The sequence below is a fragment of the Enhydra lutris genome, unplaced genomic scaffold, assembly GCF_002288905.1.
Source record: "Enhydra lutris kenyoni isolate GAN:26980312 unplaced genomic scaffold, ASM228890v2 scaffoldscaffold9, whole genome shotgun sequence".
Taxonomy (NCBI): Eukaryota; Metazoa; Chordata; class Mammalia; order Carnivora; family Mustelidae; genus Enhydra; species Enhydra lutris.
In genome coordinates, this window is record NW_019154093.1 from 19696361 (window position 1) to 19718222 (window position 21862).

The window sequence follows — 21862 nt, forward strand, 5'->3', positions numbered from 1 at the left end:
ATGTACATGATCCTGCCTGGATGGTGGTGATTCTATCACATAGGGTTATCATAAGAGATCAATGAAATTTACATGCATAAGGAGGCTGGTCCTTGAGAAAATGTGGCCTTCCCCACATCTCCTTCCTTCCCACACCCTCTTCCCCTGCCTTCCTGCACTACTCCTTTCCACTTTTCAGGAACTAATGGTACATAGAGACATACTATGCATATATCCTATACAAGTGTGCCACTAAGGCTTATAGGAGATATGGTAATACAGGAACTCCTAAGATATTTAGTCCAGTATTGCCACTTTAAAAAATTGGATGAGTGATCCCTATGTCAGAATATAAATTATTTAGCAAGCAGCCCTCAAATATCAGTGTCTTAATGCAGGTAAGGTACTTTTTACTCATATTACAGTTCAAATGGGTCTGCAGGAGGCATGTGCTCCACATGGCCCCAGGCCCCCGCCATCCAGGGGCTCTGCTCTCCTTTTGGGCCTTAGAGGTCAGCATTGTACCCCCTGCATCTACTCAAGGCAAGGGAAGAAAGAGAAGATGGAGCATCATACAGAACTTGTTGGGGTACCATGCTTGGAAGGATGCACATCACTTCTGTCCATATTCCAATGGCCAGAACTCAGTTACTCAGCCCCTCTGTGGTCTAGCTAGCTGGCCAGGCAGAAAAGGAAATGGGATTTTGTGGACACATGGCAGTCCCTGCCCTATGACCAGAACTAACCCCAAATTGGGCAAATTATTAGAAAAGTAGTGAATGAGCTCCCTTTCACTGAAACCATGTAAGCAGAGTCTGATGACCCTTTGTTTGGAATGTACTACTGGGGTGGAGGGGACACGTTCAAGCTAGAATACAGAGGACATTTCTCTCTCTGAGATTCTCTGATTTAGTAAAGCAGCAGAGAATTGGAGCCGATTTACCCAGCCGAATTTCCGGTGCCTTAAACTGAGTTCTTGGAGTAGAAATAGAACACTGAATTTCATTTTATAAATTGTTCTTCCAGCTTGACGTATTGGAGATTTTTAGCACGCACACTCACACCTGGCTACCCGCCACCTTCTGCCATTGCAGATACGCTTACAGGAAACCGTAAGTGGATCTGCTTTTGATGCTGGCAGCATCTTACTAAAATGCTTTTGCTGGCATCATGGAACAGGAGCAGAATTCAGCTGGGACCAATAATGAGGCTATTTAGAAAGTTCTTTCCTCCACCCCCTGACAAGGCAGATGTGGTGGGGATTTTTCCACTCCCATTCTGTCGATGGTGGCCGAAATTAGTTCAAGGCCATCAAAAATGTTTAGACCTCGAGAGTTGAAACCCCAGACCCATAAAAAGGACAAATTCTCTTTCTCCTATCTAGCAAGAGAAAAAGAAACTCACCCCAGAGACTCCTAACACAGAGGTTTGTAACCTAATTTGTCCATTAGCAGACCTAGAAAAACCACAGCCATGTGTCAATTTAGAAGGAAAGAAGTATTTGTCTAAATTAAAAATATCTCCAGATAGCATTACTGTAGCTAATACATCCCCCCCAAAATCATGTTATATTGAAACATTTTATTCTAAACATTTTCACTTCTTTCACCTCATTTAAAACTCCCAGTCATTGTTGTGTGAAGTAGGGATTTCATGCTTTATCGCAATTTAACAGATAAGACTAATTGAGGTCCAGAGAGATTAAGTGACTTCACTTAAGATTAAGTGACGACTTCAGGATTGGTACCCAAATCTCTATAGTTCCAAACTCTTTCACTAGACCACAACAGGTTATATCAGCTGATGCTTTTCTTGTTTGGTGGAGAGGAGGGAACACTCCAGCTCATAACTGAGTCTATCTGTATGTTGATACATTCATCTGTATGTCCATCCACAAACTCTGTACCAAGCATTGCTCTTGAGACACAAAGTTGAATGAAGGTCTTTGCCTTCAACAAGTTTTCAGTGTAGTAAGGGAGATTGACCTATAGATAAATAAATGATGATTACAGTTAAATGTATGGACAGAGTACAGTGGGTATATGTGGGGAAGGAATAGGTTTGGATACACAGTGAAAACATGGTCAGTTTTTCCTAGGAGGTTCATGGATGGTATCACAAAAGAGGCTACATTTGAGCTGAATCTTAATGACCATCAGATACAAAAGGGGTATAGAGGCATCCCATATTGGGCAAAAGCATAGAAGCTTGAGAGAACGTGGCCCATGTAAGGATATCCTGGCACATTTGGGGATGGTTTTAGAGAGTGGTGAACCCCAGGGGGGCAGCCTGGCAGCATTGCTGGGCTAAAGTGAAGGATGATGATCTTTAATACTTGTGTTCACCCTCATTTCTGGGCCCATGGTCATATCCCAGTTCTCGAAACTTAAGGAATATTTTGAATCTGATCCACATAACCTATCAAGTTCTTGATCATGTACTATCTTGTTTTGTTCCATTCCTGTTCTCATCAATAAACCTGGCCTCCCAAGTCTGATTATAAATGCTCAAAGATCCTGAACCATACCACATTCTTGCCACATCGCCATCCCCGTGCAAAGAACAGTAGATTGTGGGTGCCAAGAAATTGCTTGGTGTTTTTAAATGTTCAGAAATCAAACAGTGAGCTTAAGGGAATGTTAGCGGGCTGTGACATTGTGGGAAGGAAAGCATGTGGCCTTCAGTTCAATTAGGTAATCCAATACTGTGCCAGCCTTGGGAAACACAGATGACGGTGTGTTGTTGCCCTCAAAGAGCTCAGTCTTGAGTGGAAGGTAGATATGGAAGGCAGTTATTGCAATTCCATGAGAAACAGAGTAATCTGGAGAACAAGTTCTATGAGAAGTCAGATAAGAAACTGCTAATAGCGTCTGGGGAAATTTGGGAAGCTTTATTGTCTGCTCTGAGTTCAGTGTAAACTCTGAAGGCAGAGGATTCATGTGCCTTGTTTAATTTTGAATCTTTAGTGTCCAGCACATAGTAGGTTCTCAGTAAATATTTGCTGAATGAATTTGTAGGAATTAATACTTGAACTTTGTTTTGGAGTATGAGTAGGTGTTCACTAAGCAGCAGAAGAAGGAAGGTATCATGTTCCAGACAGAGAGAATAGCTCGTACAAAGATACATACATAAGTGTGTATTTTTATTTACCTGCGCTATTTCCCTAAATATAATTCCAGAAGGTATTCTTGGAGAGTCTGGACATCAGTGGGATTTCTGGTTTGCTTGGATAGTGCTGTTTTATGCTTGTTGTCTTGGTGTAATTATTAATAGAGTCTCCTTGCACTCTCCAAAGTGTCTGGATTTGATCAAAAGAAGGAGGGGTCCCTTCTCTCAAGTATCAGTCAAAAAAAGTGGATGATATAGAAAGGCCCACTAACAGATTTCAGGAGCACTAATTCAGTACTTATTCCACAGATATTTATTAAATGTGATTCTGTTCTGGATGCCCTAGAGATCCCCAGTGATGAACTAGACATAGTTTCTCCTTGGCCTTTATTTTAAAGTGATGATTGTATATATCCTTTCTTGCTTGTAGTTGGTTGTGAAAATAGCACAGTAAACACTCTGTGAATGTTTGCTGAATGATTACAGTGAGTCAGTGTATATTATTTAAACGCTCTCTGTCCTCATTAGTTGTCCTCATCTGTCAATGAAGGGATAACAGTAATAGTACCTACCTTACAGGATTATTGTGACACTAAGTGAGTTAATACATATAAAGAGCTAATACGAGCACTCTATATAGTAAATGCTCAATAGATAGTAGTTGTGTGAAACCACTTTGCAAATGGAAGAGAGCTACCTATAGCTCTCTGTAGCCTAAAAATGAGAAAAACAACTATTTGGAAACTTAATTTAGAGAAAGTTGCGTTTATTAATCTACTCACCATCACTTATTATAAATCATATATGTGCCCCACCCTTTAAGGAGTTCAAGCTTAGTAGGAGAAACAGACATGCAAAAGAAGAATATGAACTTATATACATTTATTTATATACATTGGTGTCATGAGACAATGTCCTGTTAGCTTGTGGAGAGAGGCCTGCTGGGTGAATTTCACTGGAAATCTCAGCAGAAGAGGGGTGAACATTCATTAATATTTATCAAGGAAGCAATGTGGTTAGATTAGAATTTTAGAAAGGTGGCTGTGTCTGGCTAAAGGGGTTCAGTCAGAATTGGAGGTAAGGATATGTTGATGATAATAATCTAGGAGAGAGATACAGAGACTTGAATCAAGTGAGTATCACTGGGTAGAAGAAAAGTTAGGGAGATACAATCTATAAAACTAAGTGGTTGGCAGGACTCTTCAGAAGCTTCCAGTTAATTTTTCTTGACTGGAGAGTGGTATATCTCTCCAAATGAACTCAAGACACTCCAATATGTTCTAAGCAATTGTTGAAATTTGTGTTTGTGCAATTGAATAATGATTGGGAAATAGACTAACTATGGAGCTTTAAGGTAGGTAAAAAGTAGAAGAAGAGTAAGTACTGCTGTTGTTATCCTGTGTTCCTGAGAAGCCGCAGAAACTGAGGCATTGCATTTGGAATCTTGGAGAGCAATTACCAAATTCTTTGAATTAGATGTACTGGATGAGGAGGCTTAGGCCCAAGATGGTAGCATTGGTACTGGAACCCAAGTTCTTGATTCCCAATTCACTTTTTTCCCACTGCAGTACAGACTAGACTAGACTAGACTAGACTGGTTTAGTGGGACCCACTCTTTTCCCAACCAGGAGAGGAGTATTTTATTTGTTTATATGTTAGGAGTTCTAATAGAGTTTACCTAGATAAAAAGCACTACCTGGAAAAAACCTTGAGAGCAATTCCTCTGGAGTTACAAGCTGGCTGAATAACCTGCTATTCCTATAGTGCAGAACTATTGACTCTCCTTTTAAACTACCTATATCATATAAAATGACATAATTTTATACACACAAACATACATACATTAACTAGTAAGTGTCATTGTTTACATAGGCAGTAACATTAGTTAAAGAATATTTAGGGTACACGATCAATTCTCTTAAGCATGTGCACGTCCCACAGTTCTTCCAGAGTCCTGGTTGCAGAGAGCATGGGAATGTGGGCAAATGATGAATTCATGCCCTGGGCTGCAGCATCAGCATCATCCTCCTCTGTTCCATGCCTTCCACACCAGACAGGGACTTATTGGAGTTCTCTGTGACTGTTACTTCTCCAGCAATGGAAGCACACATTTGGTTTGCAAACTGTCACTTTATAGCCACTATAAATGAGGTCGCAGCCAGAGCATTGCCATCTCTAGTGCTAAAACAACAGTCTTGGTTGAAAGCTCATGGCTTCAGCTCAGTGGATTTGTCTTAAAGAGTGACTTCCACTGTCGAGTTTCTGATTTTAGTCATTTGAGCATTTTCAGAGGGAGAAAGACCTTACTTGGCAGAGATTTCTCACCTCAAAAAAAAAAAAAAAGAAAAAAAAAAAGGCTCCGTGAGGGGGGTAGATTCCAAAAGTGACATTTTTTGGAGTCATGTTTGGTATTTATCTATTTACTACTTATTTCTAAGAGAAGCCATATCTTAACCTGCCATGTGAATATGTTCATTTTCCTTTAGCGAATATTTACTGAGCACCAACTATGAGACAGCCCATGTGCTCAACTGGAGGAGAACAGAGCCAAATAAGAACAGCAGCCCGTGCTGTGACGTATCTTGAAAGCAGCTCAGGGAGACAGACCTGTAAACAACGGTGGTGGAGTCAGGAAGAAGCAGCTACTATAAATGCTCAGATAACGAATCAGCTCGTTTTGCTTAGTGAGCCTAAAGCCGTGAAGGATAAGTATGATTCTCCAGGGAAAGAAGGCATTTCAAATGGAAGAAACAACAGGAGCAAAGGCATGAGGTAGAAGGGCCAAGGGACATGGGAGAATAGACTGGCATGTGTAGGGCTGTATATATGGAAGAGGGAATGTCCCAAAGGACTCAGGAACCCAAAATGAAGACCAGACTACAAAGAGCCTTGAATGCCATACTGAGTAATTGGACTTGATATAAGCAGTGAGGATAATGGAAGATATTTTAGGCAGGAGAGTAACAACATAGCTTAAACCATAAAAAGTGACAGTATTTGATTCTGTTTAACCTATAAAAACAATTTCATGTATTTCACCCTAATATTGAGAAATATTTAACATCTCTGCATACTTAATAGCATGTTACTATACCCTATAATACATACCATGCATGCATTATCTCACATTATCTCCTTTAAGCCTCACAACCTCAGGCACTCACAACCTCAGGCATTATTATTGTCCCCATTTTGAATATGATGACACTAAAGCTCAAAGAGAATCTTTGAACTTGATCAAGGTCCTGGTCAAAGCCATTGTTTTTAATGAGGTTAACCAGCTATCTCTAGTTCTGTTTTATTAAGATAACTTTGGTGACCAGGCTGGATATTGGGGGAACATGATACTAAACTGTATCTTCATTTGAGGGAGATTTTAAAATCCTCAGAAGCTTGACTCCCCCTTAGCCAGCATCTAACACAGTAATGTCAGTTGAAAATCTGAGTTAACCTTACTGAAAATTCTGTTTGCTAATTACAAACCATTTATTTATAGACTCTGACATATTAGAGCTGGCGGGGACTTCAGAAATCGCCTAGTTTCAGTTCTTATTTAATCAAAAAGATACTGGTCCAAAGAGGAGAATGATTTGCCCAAGGTCATGGAATTATTAGTGGTAGAGATGGAACTGGCCTTGAAGTCTTCTGGCTCCTCTCTGTATGTTTCCTAGTGATTTAAAATGGATCTTACTTATAGGAACAGGCATCCAGCACCTAGTGTGTATAAGGGTCTTTGCTCTAGGCACGTTCATCAGTAATACCCTCACACACGGAAATGTGTAAAACTTCATGTCAGGTGTATGGCACAATTAGGCTATCTACAGGTACCAAGTGAGAACATATCTTTTCGCTTCCCACATCTTGGGATTGGCAAACCTAAATCAACAGTAAAGATGTTCATTGTTCTAAGCCCTTGTGCATTTTGTGCTCCAAGGTATCCATGTGCTGATAGATAATAAAGAACACATTTCAAGCAGAAGTTTATATATTATCTGAGTTGCAAAACCTTTAAGATGACAAAAGAACTTCAAAATTTTTGAGCAAGATTAAAGTTTTAATGATAGGCGTAACATATATGATATGCACATTTTACATTCCTAAGGGTTTTTGAAGGCTAGCAAAACCTTTTGCAAGCACCCTCACTTAACCAGCAATGTAACAACAATTAAATGTGATGATTATTTGATTATCTCTTGGTCCATTTTATAGATAATGAAGTGAGCAAGGTAAGTATTGAATAATAAAATCAGAAAGTACCAGTTGGGGTAAAGTTGGAATTTCTTTTTTTTTTTTTTTTTTATTAGAGAGAGAGAGAGCGCGCGCACAAGCAGACAGAGTTGCAGGCAGAGGCAGAGAAAGAAGCAGGCTCCCCACTGAGCAAGGAGCCCGATGCGGAACTCGATCCCAGGACCCTGGGATCATGACCTGAGCCAAAGGCAGCGGCTTAACCAACTGAGCCACCCAGGCATCCCTGGAATTTCTTTTTATATTTTTCCTTAAACTGTCCACAGAACCTTAGGTTACATGTAATAAATATAGTTTGTAAAACCCTGATGTAGGTTTTAAAAACTGTGATTTTAGTTATTCACTCTTCTCAGTAAGGGAGCAAACTGAATAGTGAAGTCAATATCAATAACCCTTTTTAAAGAACTTAAGTGTAATTTCTATAATAACCTAGGATTAATGGTGACTTGATAAAATAAAAGTTATGTATTTGTGAATAATTTCAGAGTAGGACCAGGGCTTTTCTAGGGACTGAAATTTCACAGGAGCCCAGCACTCTTATGGTTACTGCATAATATCATAAAGTAAAGTTAGCATGGAATAGGTATTTGTAGCCTACAAGGCTTTGGGGGTTGTAATGTTAAAACATCTGTTCAAAAACCTTACATTAAAAAAAAATACTCATCTTCGTTAAAGATGTGATCCTTTTCAAGGAGGTATTTTGAACTTGAAGCTGTCGTTGCTAAGGGGTTGCTAAGGGAAATGAGCTACTCAGCACTAATGTGTAACTTTACTCTTCTGCTTAAAAGTAGTTAAATCATTACCCCCAGCTTCAGAGTCAGAGAAGAGAACTAAAAAGGGTCAAGTGGAGAGTTGCCTCTTTCTGACAGGTATATAGCATGCCTCTCTTGTTTTTCACGGTTTTTCCTTATCTCCCACAGAGAAAGGAAGCAATCTTCCTGGGCATAGGAAGGGTGAAAAGGTAAACTGGACTGCTGTGCAGGGCAGGGCTTATAATGAATGTAGACTGTCCCTGGCTAAGGCAGAAGGAAGCACCTGACCACTGAAAGAAATGCTTCTGCTGATGACCAGCCTCAGGAAAGGGCTTTTTATAATAACCCTGCATTAGGGGTGACAGGAGAAGGAAAGCTGTGTGTTAATGAATAAAGTGCCAAAAAAACTGTGCCCTAAGCATTTGGTTCCAAAGTTTTTCTAAAATATTTGGAATCAATTATTTATGTTCTTTTAGTGAGTGCCCACTATGTTCTAGGTGCTGGCATTCTTCATGCTGGGATGATAAGGCAAATAACATACAATTTCTACCCTGCATGCTCATAATACAGTGTGAAAGTAACAACTATAATTCATTGAATACAATCTGTGATAGAATTGTTTGAAAATTTTTGAAGTTTAGAACTATACTCAGAGTTGAATTTTTGATAAATAAAATCTGGAAAATATTTGGAAAGATTAATGTCTTGGGTCTTTAGTAGACAGTTCTGTCGGAAGATCAGGCACTCTTTTCTTTCCTTCCAGAGGCGGAAGCACACACACAAAATGATAGCGGATCAAAAGGTGATGCTTGTAATTCTCATAGGTACAAGATTCTACCATCACCTGGTGGCAGAATACTGAAATTGCAAGCATAGGTTAGGTTTTTTTGTTCTTAGGTTTTGTTTTGTTTTTTTATTGTTGTTCTTACAATGTCAGCAGATGTCAATGACATTACTTTTTAAAAATTTATTTATTTATTTTAGAGAGAGAGCATGCACACACGAGTGGGGAGGAGCAGAAGGAGAGAGAGAATCTCAAGTGGACTCCCTGCTGAGCATGGACCACCCCCCACCCCACCCCCCATGCAGGGCTTGATCCCATGACCCCGGGATCATGACCTAAGCCGATATCAAGAGTCAGATGCTTAACCGACTGAGCCACCCAGGCACCCTGACATTACTTTTTTTCTTTTTTTAAGAGATTTATTTATATACTTTAAAGAGAGTGTGTGTGCACATGTGAGTTGGGGGGAGAGGCAAAGAGAGAGGAAGAGAGAGAATTCTCAAGCAGACTCCCTGCTTAGCATGGAGACAGGGCTCCATCCCAGGACCTCAAGATCATGACTTGAGCTGAAATCAAGAGTCGGCTGCTCAACCAACTGAACCACCTAGGCTCCCCATAAATGACATTATTTTGAATGTTAGTTTCTGAGTATATAGTAACATAGAGAATAAGATTTAAATTTCTCTAGATCTACACTCTTCTATGTAAGGTAGTATTTGTAGTAAAGAGTATGAACTGAGGTTGGACATGTATAAATTTGCCTCTTACTAGCTCTGTGATCTTGAGCAAATTCTCTAATCTTTAGTTTCCCTGTTGGAAATCTGAGTTATGAGATTAAATGAGATTTATAGGCAAAGTACCTAGTGCAGTGTTGGACATATAATAGACATACAATAAATATTAATTCCTGCTCCTTTTATGAACGTACTTACTGAATAAAAGGTCTGTTCTCCCACAGTCATCATATCATAATATTCCTCTATTTATAACTTTTAAAAAATGGAACAGGTTGGAATAGATTCAGAGGAAACCTCAGAGGGGGTCTAACTAAAATGAGCTGGCTGCCACTATCCCCTACCTGCCCTCCTCCCCCACGTTTGTTCTTATATGAAGTACCCGGAATTTTCCTAGACAAATCCTATCGTTCTATAAGCCTAGTGTTAATTCCAGCTTCTTCCATGAAGCCTTCCCCCTGTCAATTCAGATGGTATCCTCACCATCAACTGCCCTTCGGTATTTCGTTTTGATACTATTCTTTTTATATTCCCTATGCTCTCAAGATTCATACATAAGAAGGAAAGTTCCTTTACCAACCAGACTGTAAGCTCCTTGAAGATGAGATCTATGACTTGTATTTCTTTTTATTCTTCACACTCAGAATTTAGCACTGAACTTTGCCTATTGGCTAAGTCCTAATCTGCAGCAGTCATTTTCATTGGAACTGGAATAGACCACTCAGGTTTCTTAGTGATTATTCTCTAGTTGTTTTGAGAGTCTCTGGATTGTATTGTCCTCATCAAGATTGAATTGCTTTATAGCTAGGTACTAAGTCATACAGTTTTCCCCTACTCTCCATATTAATAATAATAGGTACCATTTAGAGCACTGCCTCCATCAAGCCTGTATCTGTTTTAATCCTGGCAACAAACCTTGAGGTGTATTATTGTGCCCACTTTACAGATGAGGAAACTGAGACTTAGGGAGCCAACATATCTTTTCCCTTAAAATGGGTTCAGCGCCCCCTAGTTGCATCACATGAACTAGGCCTTAGGATAGTTCTTGAGGTGATTTAAATGGAATTGTTTATCTTTATTCCTTGCTCATAATTGAGTGTTGTCTGGAGCCAGGCTGTGTCCTGTAAGGGGCTAAAGACATAGAAGTTCATCCAACCATTGTTTGCTGAGCTACTCTACATAAGGAGTTTTGCCAGGTTTGGAAAAAGTAGGAAATGAAGACTTAGCCAGGTACTCATACTACCCGCTAAGAGTTTTTTGCTTTCCAGCTTTAATCCTTTGTGTCTCTCTCACTTCAAATGTATAGCCTGGTTGAAATGAAAGATTAAATGAAATACATTTTGAGGACATGCTTAGTTAGAAGCACCTCACAAAGAAAACTCTTGGTCACTTTCAGATGAGAAAAAAAAATCTTTTTCTTTCTCTTCTAGTCTGTACCCATCTTCCTCATTCGTTCAACAAATATTTACTAAGCGTATTCTTCTATGAAATGATGGAGGGGAGATCTTACTCTTAGATGAGGAAACCATCTTTCTAGAAGAATGCTTCCATTATAACCTTTGTCACCACTATGATGTCGTGTGAGATTGTGCATGTCAACTGCCTACTGTAGTGTTCAGCATACAATAGACTCTTGGTTAAAAAAAAAAATAGCAGTTTTTATTTGTACTTTGTTGTAAGTCCTATTGTTTATTTCTTTTTCTCCTCACTCTCCTCCCCTCCCCTTTATCTTTCCTTCCTTCTCCTCCTCCTCCTTCCACAAATTCCTTGCTTTTTACAATACTATACATCTATTTCTTTATTTATAGTTACAGAATTATAAATGAGTACAAGAGTTTTTTTTTGTTTTTTTTTTTAACTCTATGTTGAGGGGTGCCTGGGTGGCTCAGTCGGTTAAGTGTCTGTCTTAGGCTCAGGTCATGATCCTGGAATCCTGGGATCAAGCTCCACATAATTGGGCTCCTTGCTCAGCAAGGAGCCTGCTTCTCCCTCTCCATCTGTCCTTCCCCACTGACTCCCTGCTTGTTGTTCTCTCTCTCTGTCTCTCTCTCTCATGCTGCCTCTCTCTCTAATAAATAAATAAAATCTTTTTAAAAACTCTACAATGAATTATTTTCAAGACTGTATTAATCTGGATAAACACTGTATCCTTTGATGGTATGGCTACTCTGTATTTATCTGCTCAGTGGCATTTGATTTGTAAAGATTTATATTTATCTTGGGTTTTTTGTTTGTTTCTCTCTTTTTTTAATTTTTAGTGAAGCTTATCTGAACTGAAATGGAAAGGCCCCAATCCCTTAATGCAGGGATCTTCAGAAATCTTGGTGTGTTTACACATTGACCCTGCTGAATTTTCTTATGCTGTGATGAAGAATATAACACTGAAAATTCCAGACAGGGACTCCACCTAAATTAGTTTGTCTTTTTTTTTTTTTTTTATAAATGTGTATTTACTTTTTACTTTTTTCAGAATTTTGTAAGTCAGGCAGTTTTCCTGTCCTTTAAATTTCCTTTCCCAGAAAGACATCCTAGTGTTTTAAGGGTATAGTCAAAGGCACTTTTGACAAAATGTACATTGATTCAAGAAAGAAACCTTCTGCTTTCAGCTGCTGTTCTAGTGTAAGGCTTAGGAGCATGGAAAGAAAACAGGAAGATCAAGTATGAATCAACCTGGTGGTTATTTTACCTGCACAGGTGAACTCTTGTCAATTTAAGTGGACTAGACATCCATTTGTCACATTTTCCCACACAGTAGCATTCTTATAGCTCTTTCCCACAATCCATAGTGGATGAAACTACTTAGGAAAGAGAAAAGCATCATATGGTCAGGTCATATATCTCTAAGAGAACCTCGACAGTGAATTCCTGATCCTTCTGATAGGCTCTGTGTCAGTATGGTGCATCTTTTTTGCCTCTGTGGTATGTTTGCATTTTCCTATAAAATTTGATTTAATGTTTTTCATAGGAAAAAAAATACCACAATTTGTCAAAGGAAAATTAGATTTTAAGTTTTATCAAAAGCACTTAAATGAGTATACCAATGTATGGGCATACTGATTATATTTTCTCTAAAGGAAGAAATGCCAGCAGTTTCAGTTTAGTTTTCAAGGGAAGAGGGAGAAGATAAAAAGAAATAGCACTACAGGAAAATGTCAGGTCATAGACACTGATGACGCTATTTAAATGGTGTGCCATAATCATATTAGGGCAGAACACATGAAATTCCCGATTTCTGCATGACATTGAAGAAGGGCCAGCAATTATCTCTGTGTGCACGCGCGTGTGTGTGTGTGTGTTTGCTCTACCTTCCTACCCTATTTTGCTAATTCCATTGAGGGGCAAGAAGAGATAATCCAGACACCCCGAACAGGAGGAAAATGTCTGCAGCTGTGCTGGGGAGGGACTGGTGTGAAGGGAGAGGCTCAGTCAGACTTGGAGTTTTGTGCTATTGCACGTGAATGCTCTGGAACTACCCTAATCGACTGAAAATGAGCCGGCTACGGTCATATGGAACAGGTCTGTTTAGCTACATTGCTGGGTAGCATGGCAGATGGTAGACCGTCAATGGGTGGTATTGATTGGCTGGATTTGCCTTAGGGTAACAAGACTATGGTCCTTAAAACCCTGCTTCATCTTATTCTCCTTTGTGCAGCTACATACAGTTGTGGTTTTCTCTTCTCGCTCCCCAAGCCCCCAATATCTTGGGTTTTTTTTTTTTCCCTTTTCGAATAAAAAACCTTTCTTGGTAATCAAAATAGAGAGGTTACCTTAAGATAAACTCTTTAAATTATCACCAAGGCAAGAAAACTCAAGAATATTTTATTTACTAGGCTGATTACATTTTAATGTTTGAAGAAAGTGACATTTTTTAATTAGTGTTTAAGACATATGGTGAGTGTACAAATTAGCTTATTTCATACAACCAGAATTTGATGAGAGCAACTCCTCCTTCTCATTCCCCAGTTAAAAATTGTCACTTGAAACTTAATATATGCGAGGAGGTTAAATGGTATTAAGTGATGCAGCCTTGACTTAAAGATGAAGGAGACAGTCACTGTTGTGTGTGGCTAAATATTGCCTGGATGGGCTGGAAAAATACTAGTATTGACATCTGTGTTTGCAAGAGGATATAGAAGTTCCAGGGCTTTAATTTTGTCCAGCCAAGAAAACAAAATCCCAGGTATCTGTGTGTTGGTTTCTCTTTTAGATACGAGGGAACATAGAATAGTGAATGCACGCTCTGTAATAAAATCCTCCTTAAAATCAGGCCATAGAACAATGTAAGTGATGAGATTTATTTTTGTCCAGGTGGTTCTTTATCTTTGAACATCCACCCTCCATCACTTGGGGCTTTCAGCTTGGGACATTCTATTTATTCCTAGCAAGAGGCAGATTAATTGGAATAGAATTGTACAAAGGAGACACTAAGTTAGCTTTATACCCAAAATAACACAGGACAGAAATGTTCCACTTTGAGGCAGATCTTAAGGAAAAAGAACAGGACTGGGGAGAGATATATGATTACTTTGCTCTTGTGGTTGTTTATAGCTATTCACATAATTGTATTTTTAAAAGAGATGCTTAAGATTATGCTTTTGTTTTTGTTTTCAGTGTCTTTATGTTTAAAAAGCTGTTGAGTTATTTCCTATCATGAAAGACCCTATCAAATAAACCTAACGCTTTACTCAGGAGAAAAGTTACACCCTTAAACTCTTGCCTCCATTTTGAATGTGCTTCGTCTGTATGTTTACTTTTGAATTAGGTTTTTATCACATGAGTCGGTATTTTTCTCTTTTTGCTAAAGGAAAATATTTCCATGGAGTTTTTGGTACCCCCACCCCCCTGCCTTGCTCTGTGTTGATTGGATTTTCCTTGTTCATCCTTTGCTGAAAGAAACAAAGCATGTTTGTGTTTCATTCTTCACAGTTCTTATTAGAATTGGTGATGGTGTTTTGTTTCCTTGCTATAAGTCAGGAGAAGGAATTTTATTTATTTATTTTGACAAGATACAGAGAGATACAAGACACGATGCCTGTTAGGATGCTGGCGTTTCTCATGTTACATTCTACACCTAAAAGGGGGGAAAAAAACAACAACACAATCCTTTAAGATGGTTCATTTGAATCTGTGCACTCTACCCACCTGGTGGTTATATAGTGAACTGTTACTTTAAAGAGTAGTTTAAACACCAGCCATGTTTGGGGCAGGCTGCTCTTGCAAAGAGAGCAGTACATATAACAGGAGTCTACTGTGTGTGAGATAAGGGGAAAATTCAGCTCACTAACTAGAGGTTTTAATGTGCGAACTCTAGGGAAATAATATATTGACTGTTCCGTGGCGCGCAAGAAAATTGAAGAACCCTTTGCAGACGGAGTGCTTTGCAAAGGATTCTATCTGTTTCTCTTAAAACAAAATCTGTGGCAAGATGTTTGAAATCAGCAGGACGCTTAATGCTGCTTTGTTAAATAATGAGGTAATATTTTGTCACTTTTTTCTGGGCAGCATCTGTTTTCCACCCCCCCCCCCCCTTTTTCCCCCCTATGTTTATGAAGGATTCTTTTTCTTTTTTCTTTTTTTCTTTTTTTTTCTCTTTTTTTTTTCTTTTTCTTCTCAAGGAAGTCAAGGAATACAGTTCACGCTTCCCTTTCTGTTCCATCCTTTTGGTGTTTTTGGAGAATTTGGTTTGTCTTCTTTATTTGCAGTTTCAGCCGGCTGCTGTTTCCTAGCCCATTGTGCCACGTAAGGCTTCTCCACTGCGCGGAGTAGGTAGTTATTAACGCTGAATTGGCTTCTGGTACAGTCCATCTGGACCCTGTGTGGGAAAGCTGGCTGCCGGCGACTGATGCTGACATGTCCGCAACCTTTGGGATGTGTGCATGGTGGCAAGGGGCTGAGTGATATGAGATTCCTTTTTTTAAGGGAAATTGTTATTAATGAGTCAAGAAACTGCTCATTTATGGTAAGAGGGATACAGCGGCGCTAGCAGCCCCACAGCTCTGGGATATCATTTTTAGGTTGCCTGAGCTGCCTGAGTGAGACAAGTTTCTTTCTGTGGTGGTGGAGGATTGTGGCAGAAAGAAAAAAAAAATCATGCATGACTGGGAGACTCGCCTGTCTGATTCTTGAGATAATATATTGAGAATCTGTTGCTTTACAAATGTCACACCACTGATGGAGCGGTCAGCCCCTCACTCTGAAAGATGAATGGTACTATTGGAAATGCAATAATAAGGTTGACTTTTCCCAACAATAGGATTCTGCCTTTGTCTTTAGAGAAAAGGCCTCTGAGGACATTTGTGCATTTGTTTGAGGATTCCGTTGAAAGACTTTAGAGTGGTTTTTTGGAGAAGTGATCAATATACAAAGTGCATGGATTTTTTTTAACCTGGCAAAACTAGCTAATTATTTATACTGTAATACATAGTTTCTGTTTCAGAAGAGTGGCCAGAACATCTTTTGATATACCTAATGGTAATTAATGGCTCACTAAGTAATGCTGAGATTAGTGTGGGTGGGGGAGAATGGTTTTAAGAAATTCTGACATTTCTAACCTCCAGAGAAGTACAAAGTAAATATTTTCTTCTGGAGCGAGCTGTTTTCATTTATGTGTTTGTCAGCATTGTGTTCATGGTTTTCTTCTCACAATATTTCTGTAATGGGGAGCTCACACTCAGAGTTTCTGTTACTGATTTGGGGCACCTGTACCTGCACTGTGTCTGTATGTTGAGCTCTTTAGAACACTTAACCTCTGAATTCGTCCCTAGAACACAGTTCAACAGATACTGTAGTATTATTGTGACTTGTAGGACTTTTACATATTTGCTGGAGAAATTATTTTAAAAGTTTACTTAATTCAGTCTTGTTCCACTTGAAGGGGTTATAGTTTTAACATTTCTACTTTTCTATTTCATGGATTGTTATTTCTAACAGCTGAATGTATTTATATTCAAGTCTAGTTCTCCACATAGTGTACCCAACACATATTGTTTTGTGGTGTATCTGTATTTTTAAAAGCGTGCATATCTATGTATATTTGTGTGTGTGTGTTCGTGAAATAGTAGCTGGGAGAGAATAGTTTTAATTTTTTTTTTTTTTTAATGTAAAGGTCATTTTCTTTCCTAATCATTTTTCACAGATACGTATATTCTTGGACTTGAAGCCCAGAGTGTGGCATGATTTTCAGTCTATATTTCTATACTGCCCAGTCCTATCTCACTGTCAACTCCAGCCAAAGACTTAAAATTACGTTGAAATATTTCTTTAGTAGTATTTGTTACCTCTACGTGTTCGTTGAGGAACAAATTGACTAAATTATGAGTTAAAAAAATAGCAATAAGTTAGCTTTTTGGATAGAAGTAAAGCAAAAACTCCTCAGGTAAGCCACTTTAAAACCCAAACCAGGACAAATTACTATACTACTGAAGACTGGTATCGGGGAGGTTATGAAATGTATAACATAGGTGGACAAACTATACATCACCGCTCCCTTGCTAAATGTCTCTTTTCAAGTCTTTTAAGAGGCCAAAGAAAAAAGACATCTTTTGAAAGACAGAAGCAAAATCACATGTTCAGTCCAGCAAGATGAGCACTCTGCACTGGTCATGAAATGATGCTGTTGTCAAAAGCATGCTTTACCATTCTTTATAGCAGTGGGGAAGCAAAGAAAAAAATGTGTTTTAGTGGATTTTAAAAATTCAGATCATGCCCCTATCCAAGTTGAGAAATAAATTCATTTAAATAAATCATTCATCATTCTTTGTTTTGAAAAGCTCAGACAGAAGGCAGAAAGGTAGAGGCTGACAGCTGCCCCCATATCCCTCTGTTTTTTTTTTTTGTTGTTGTTTATTAAGAAGTAGTTTTCTGAAGCAAACTTGTAGGAACCCAGTTCGCAGAGCAAACACAATCTCAAACTTGCTGTCTCTTGAAACGCTGGCCATGGTAGCTGCAGAAGGAGCATTGCTTACTAAAAAAGCAATATTAGGAAATAATAAAGTTAAAATGTAGATGTATTAGCACATTAAAGTGCTTTTGTTGTATCTTTAAGCCTAGAGGCAGATCATTAAATATGCATTTCGCTAGAAAGCAACTGTCGAGAAAGATAAGGTGGCTGAAAATATGCTATACTGGAAATATGCTGTACTGTCAAAGGGGTTTGGTGGTGCAGTCTTCAGGACAGGGGAAAGGGAGGACACTCCCACTAGTAAGGTTTGTAAGCAGCCGGCCGGTGACCTGCAGTTGTTACATTACTTTTGAGCTAGGAGGAGGGAAAAGGTAAAAATACAAGCATGGCTGTTGTTGCTTCAGCCTGGCCTTAATTACCAGACACAAGAAGCAGTTCAGAAATCTGGTCTCTGTTGTTGTAGAGGTCACCAAATCATTAACATCGTCAATCTGGCAGTAGCTAATTTAAATAGCACCTGATGTTGCAACGCCTCCCTTCGTTTCCCCAGCCAATCAGATCCTGGCTTCGGCTGACAGATGGTCCCATAAATGGATGTAAAAAGGAGAAGCTTCGAGCCAATTTCAGCAAGGCTCTGTTCAGTTGTTCTTATCTACATCCTAGAATCGGGGGTTTCAGCTCACTGCTCCTTTTCTTTCTTTTTTTTTTTCTTTCTCTCCCCCCCCCCGTCCCCTCCCCCTAAATAATTGATTTACTTTACAATCATCCACACTGTGTTTTGTGGATCCTTAAATATATATAACAATAGTAGTCATTTAAAAAATATATCCTGAAAGCTTTGCAAATTTTAAGAGAAGAGTCGAAGCTCTGCGAGACCCAATATTTGCCAATAAGAATGGTTATGGTAGGTATGACTAGATTTATAATCTGTTGTTTGTGTTGCTGGAGGGAAGAAAAGCATCTACACCTTGACCAGTCTTATGCTTGCACAAGAGTTTAATTCTCTGCTGCTGTTTGGTTCCTATATTTACTATCTCTTTTGTGTAGAGAGTGCCGGTAGGTCCTTTTATTGAAAAGCAGTGGGAAAATAGATTGTCATTTTTAACAGGTCATTGTCAGTTTTCCCTTCAACATAAAGGAGGGGGTGGTAGAGAGGGGAGGTGAGCTGAAATAATTGCTGGTTTGTTGAAAGAGGTTATATTACATGAGACCATATTGGCAGAAAAGGTTTTGTTTTTTGTTTTTTGTTTTTTTGTTTTGTTTTGTTTTGTTTTGTTTTGTAAGGGAGAGGGGGTTTGTCTATGTGCCTGGGTTTCGTGGGGCTGGAGGTGGATGCAGCGGGGTTAGGAATCTCCATTTCCGTGCTGGAAATTTAAAGCTTGAGAAGCAGTTCCTGGATACTGAACGTTGAGATGGGCAGTTGTGTTTCGGGGGACTGCGCAGTCAAAACGGCAAAGAGAGTGATTTATTTGGGCTTCAGTAAATGCTGCATCTTGTATTTCAAAGAGTTTCCTGTCATGACCTCATAAAAAAGAGGAGGCGGCTTGTATGTGTAGCGGTGCCTGGCGTGTTGAGTTGTTGCTTCCTTCTCTGGGCAGCAGCTCTGTAAGAAGGAATGTCAGCTTTTACATAACGTTCCTTTCCGCTTTTGACACACTGTGTGAGGGTCCATCTTCTTCTGATCACAGATGGAGTGGAATGGCTTGAAGATGGTAAGTGAAAATTCAGAGGAAGGCAGCTTGGAGATTCCAGCCGTGTGTGTGTGTGTGTGTGTGTGTGTGTGTGTGTGTGTGTGTGTGAAGGATGATGGACTGTGCATCGTAAATCACTGTGCAGATCATGTGTGTGTGTATGTGTGTGTTTATTAGTATTTCTCTCTTCTGAAAGCCAGAATCCATCTCCAAGTGTAATGGCACTGCATGCACACAAGGCACACACACTGCCTCTTCCATCGAACACACATTTAGCCAAGCAAGGTTGGTGTCTTTTTTGACAATCACAATGTCACCGTCGCTGTTGGCTGGCGTGTCCACCGCCTCTGTGAGCTTTCAACAGAATTACATGACTGTTAAAGTTAAAGGCACATTTCTTTTTCAGTCTCCTGCTAGGAGTGTTGGGGAAGGCTGGGTATGAGGGGTGGAGGAGGTGAGGTTCAGTACCAGCAGATGCAATTGTGAAACAGGACTTCGGGATGTGGAAGGGGAAGTGGAAAACCTTTCTGCCAAAGTAGTAAATCTATTTTTAGCATCATCTTTTTCGGAAAAAAAAAAGAAGCAGGGAAACTCCTTGACTGCCGCTCCTGTTGCCTGGTGTTGACCCTGAAGATATGGCACAAAATGGCACAATCAGATGCCACGAGTGCCCACTTTGACTTTGAATTTCACCAGCAATAGCTTTCACGGGGTTTCAAAGCCGGGCATGTGGGGAGGCTGTAAATTCATATCCATCTCACTTATTTTTTGCTAGGAAAGCCTGGGGAGGACTTTTTGCTCTGCATAGATGTTATAACAAAGCTGTGGTCTTTTTCCCATTCTTAGAGGATTGCCTTTGTCTGGCTACTTGTTTTGATGGGTGTAAAACAAATAAGATTAGACCGAGCAGCCCAACTGAAAGCGATAGCTGGGAGGAAAACCCAATGAAAGGTTGCCGGGGAAACGAACAGAGGAAAAGCCGAGTAGGGAGCAGGTGGCTATCATGAGAACACACTGCAAACAGTGTAAAAAAGGGGGGGGAGGACGGGACCTCGATTATCTTTGCTGTTCTTTGTGGCCGACCCAACTTTAATTATTCTTTATAAATAGGTGTTAATTACATTTCTAACTCTGGTTTACAGTGATTTTTAGAAATCTATTTTTAAGCATCTGTTCTGTCTCTCTTTTTTTTTTTTTTTTTTTGGTTTAAAAAACAGAGAGAGGGAGAGAGAGAAAAGAAGAAGAGGGGGAAGGGAGGGTAGGGAATCTTGCTTTTTTTTTTTTCCTCTCTCTCTCTCGCTCTCTCTTTCCCCCTTTTCCCTGCTGTGAAATTGTACGTGCGAAAAATCGCAAGGAATCCTGTGAGGCCATTTGAAAAAAAATGTAAATTATATTGAATGAAGTTGACGGAAGCATAATAGTGAACTCCCACAGCTGATAGGTTCTGCAAATGATTTCTTAGAAATTTCTAGCAAATATCCATTGGAGAAATATAGGTAGCATAGATTTACCCTAAAGCAATGATTTTGTGCTAGGTGATATTGGTGTTTTTACTAAATCAGATGTTGATACTGCAATTCTAGGGAGTTCATTGTATCTCTCATTTTATATCCCAAGTAGAAATTACTTTTAAAAATAATAAATGAAAAACTGTATTTTGGCCTTTATCTTCGTTTTCCCCTCTGTACCTCCAACCCCAAGGTCCGTCAGGCTGCACCCTTGTAGGAACTGCAAGGCATTTTGGTCCTGGGTCTGGTCTTAGCATAAACTGAGTGAAAAGCTGATTTCTTTCTTTCTTTCTTTCCTTTTTTTTTCTTTTTCTTTTTTTTTTTTTTCCAGTGTCTCTGAACATCTAAGACCCGTGCATGTGCTGGGTGACAGGCATCTTTCCCTTTTTCTCTGAGTGTGCTTTACTAGTAGTCTCTTTTTCTCATGATGGTGGTACCAGAAGGACTGAAAGATACAGTGCTTAGGCAAATAGGCAGTAACATAAAAACCATGATCTGTTATGACTTGTTCCAAATTACATTTTTGATCAGATAGCTAATATTAACCCCCAAAATGAGAGATTAAAAAATACTGAAATATGTTAAAAAGTTAGGAAATATATATTGGCTTTACAGAAAGTACTCTTAATTTTTACTCTCTCTATTGCAAATCTCTGCACTTACCTCCCCCTTCTTTTTTTCTTGCATGGGGTTTCTTTTTGTTTTCTCTTCTTTTGTGGGGATTTTTAAAAATTTGTTTTGACTCTTGAGGTAAAAATAAGTAAACTTATTTTTTTGTCATAGGTCATACACTTGAATTTTTGCATAACCATATATCTCTTAAAAATTAGCATAGTTTTTCTTTTTTTCCCTAAGAAATTTCTAGCATTATTTAGTTAGGGGGAAATAATTTCCATAAGAGCTGTCATCTTGTCTTGGGTTGTAAAAAAGACACGTAGTTCTACTGCTGACCTTTCTTGCTTCTTTGTCTTAAAAATATTAATGCCTACTACCTGTATGTGGAGGTGTGCCTTTGTGGAAGCACAAGGCTGAGTGTGCATTTATTAAGAAATGAAAATCTGATTGGAAATATTTCTGCAAAGATCACCTCACTACATCACAGTTTTATGATCAGAATGTCTGTATATGTCATTGTAACATCATGGCCACATCGTTTAATAT

The 21862-nt window shown here is 39.1% G+C and overlaps 1 protein-coding gene across 1 annotated transcript in view; it reads left to right on the forward strand.

Moving 5' to 3' along the window:
• Window positions 1–15444: 15444 nt before the first annotated feature.
• LOC111143180 (ELAV like RNA binding protein 4) overlaps window positions 15445–21862 on the forward strand; it is an 86463-nt gene continuing 80045 nt past the window's right edge. The window contains exon 1 of the mRNA XM_022496700.1: window positions 15445–15561. Coding sequence (XP_022352408.1) covers window positions 15445–15561 — 117 coding nt within the window. The remainder of the gene's footprint in view (window positions 15562–21862) is intronic.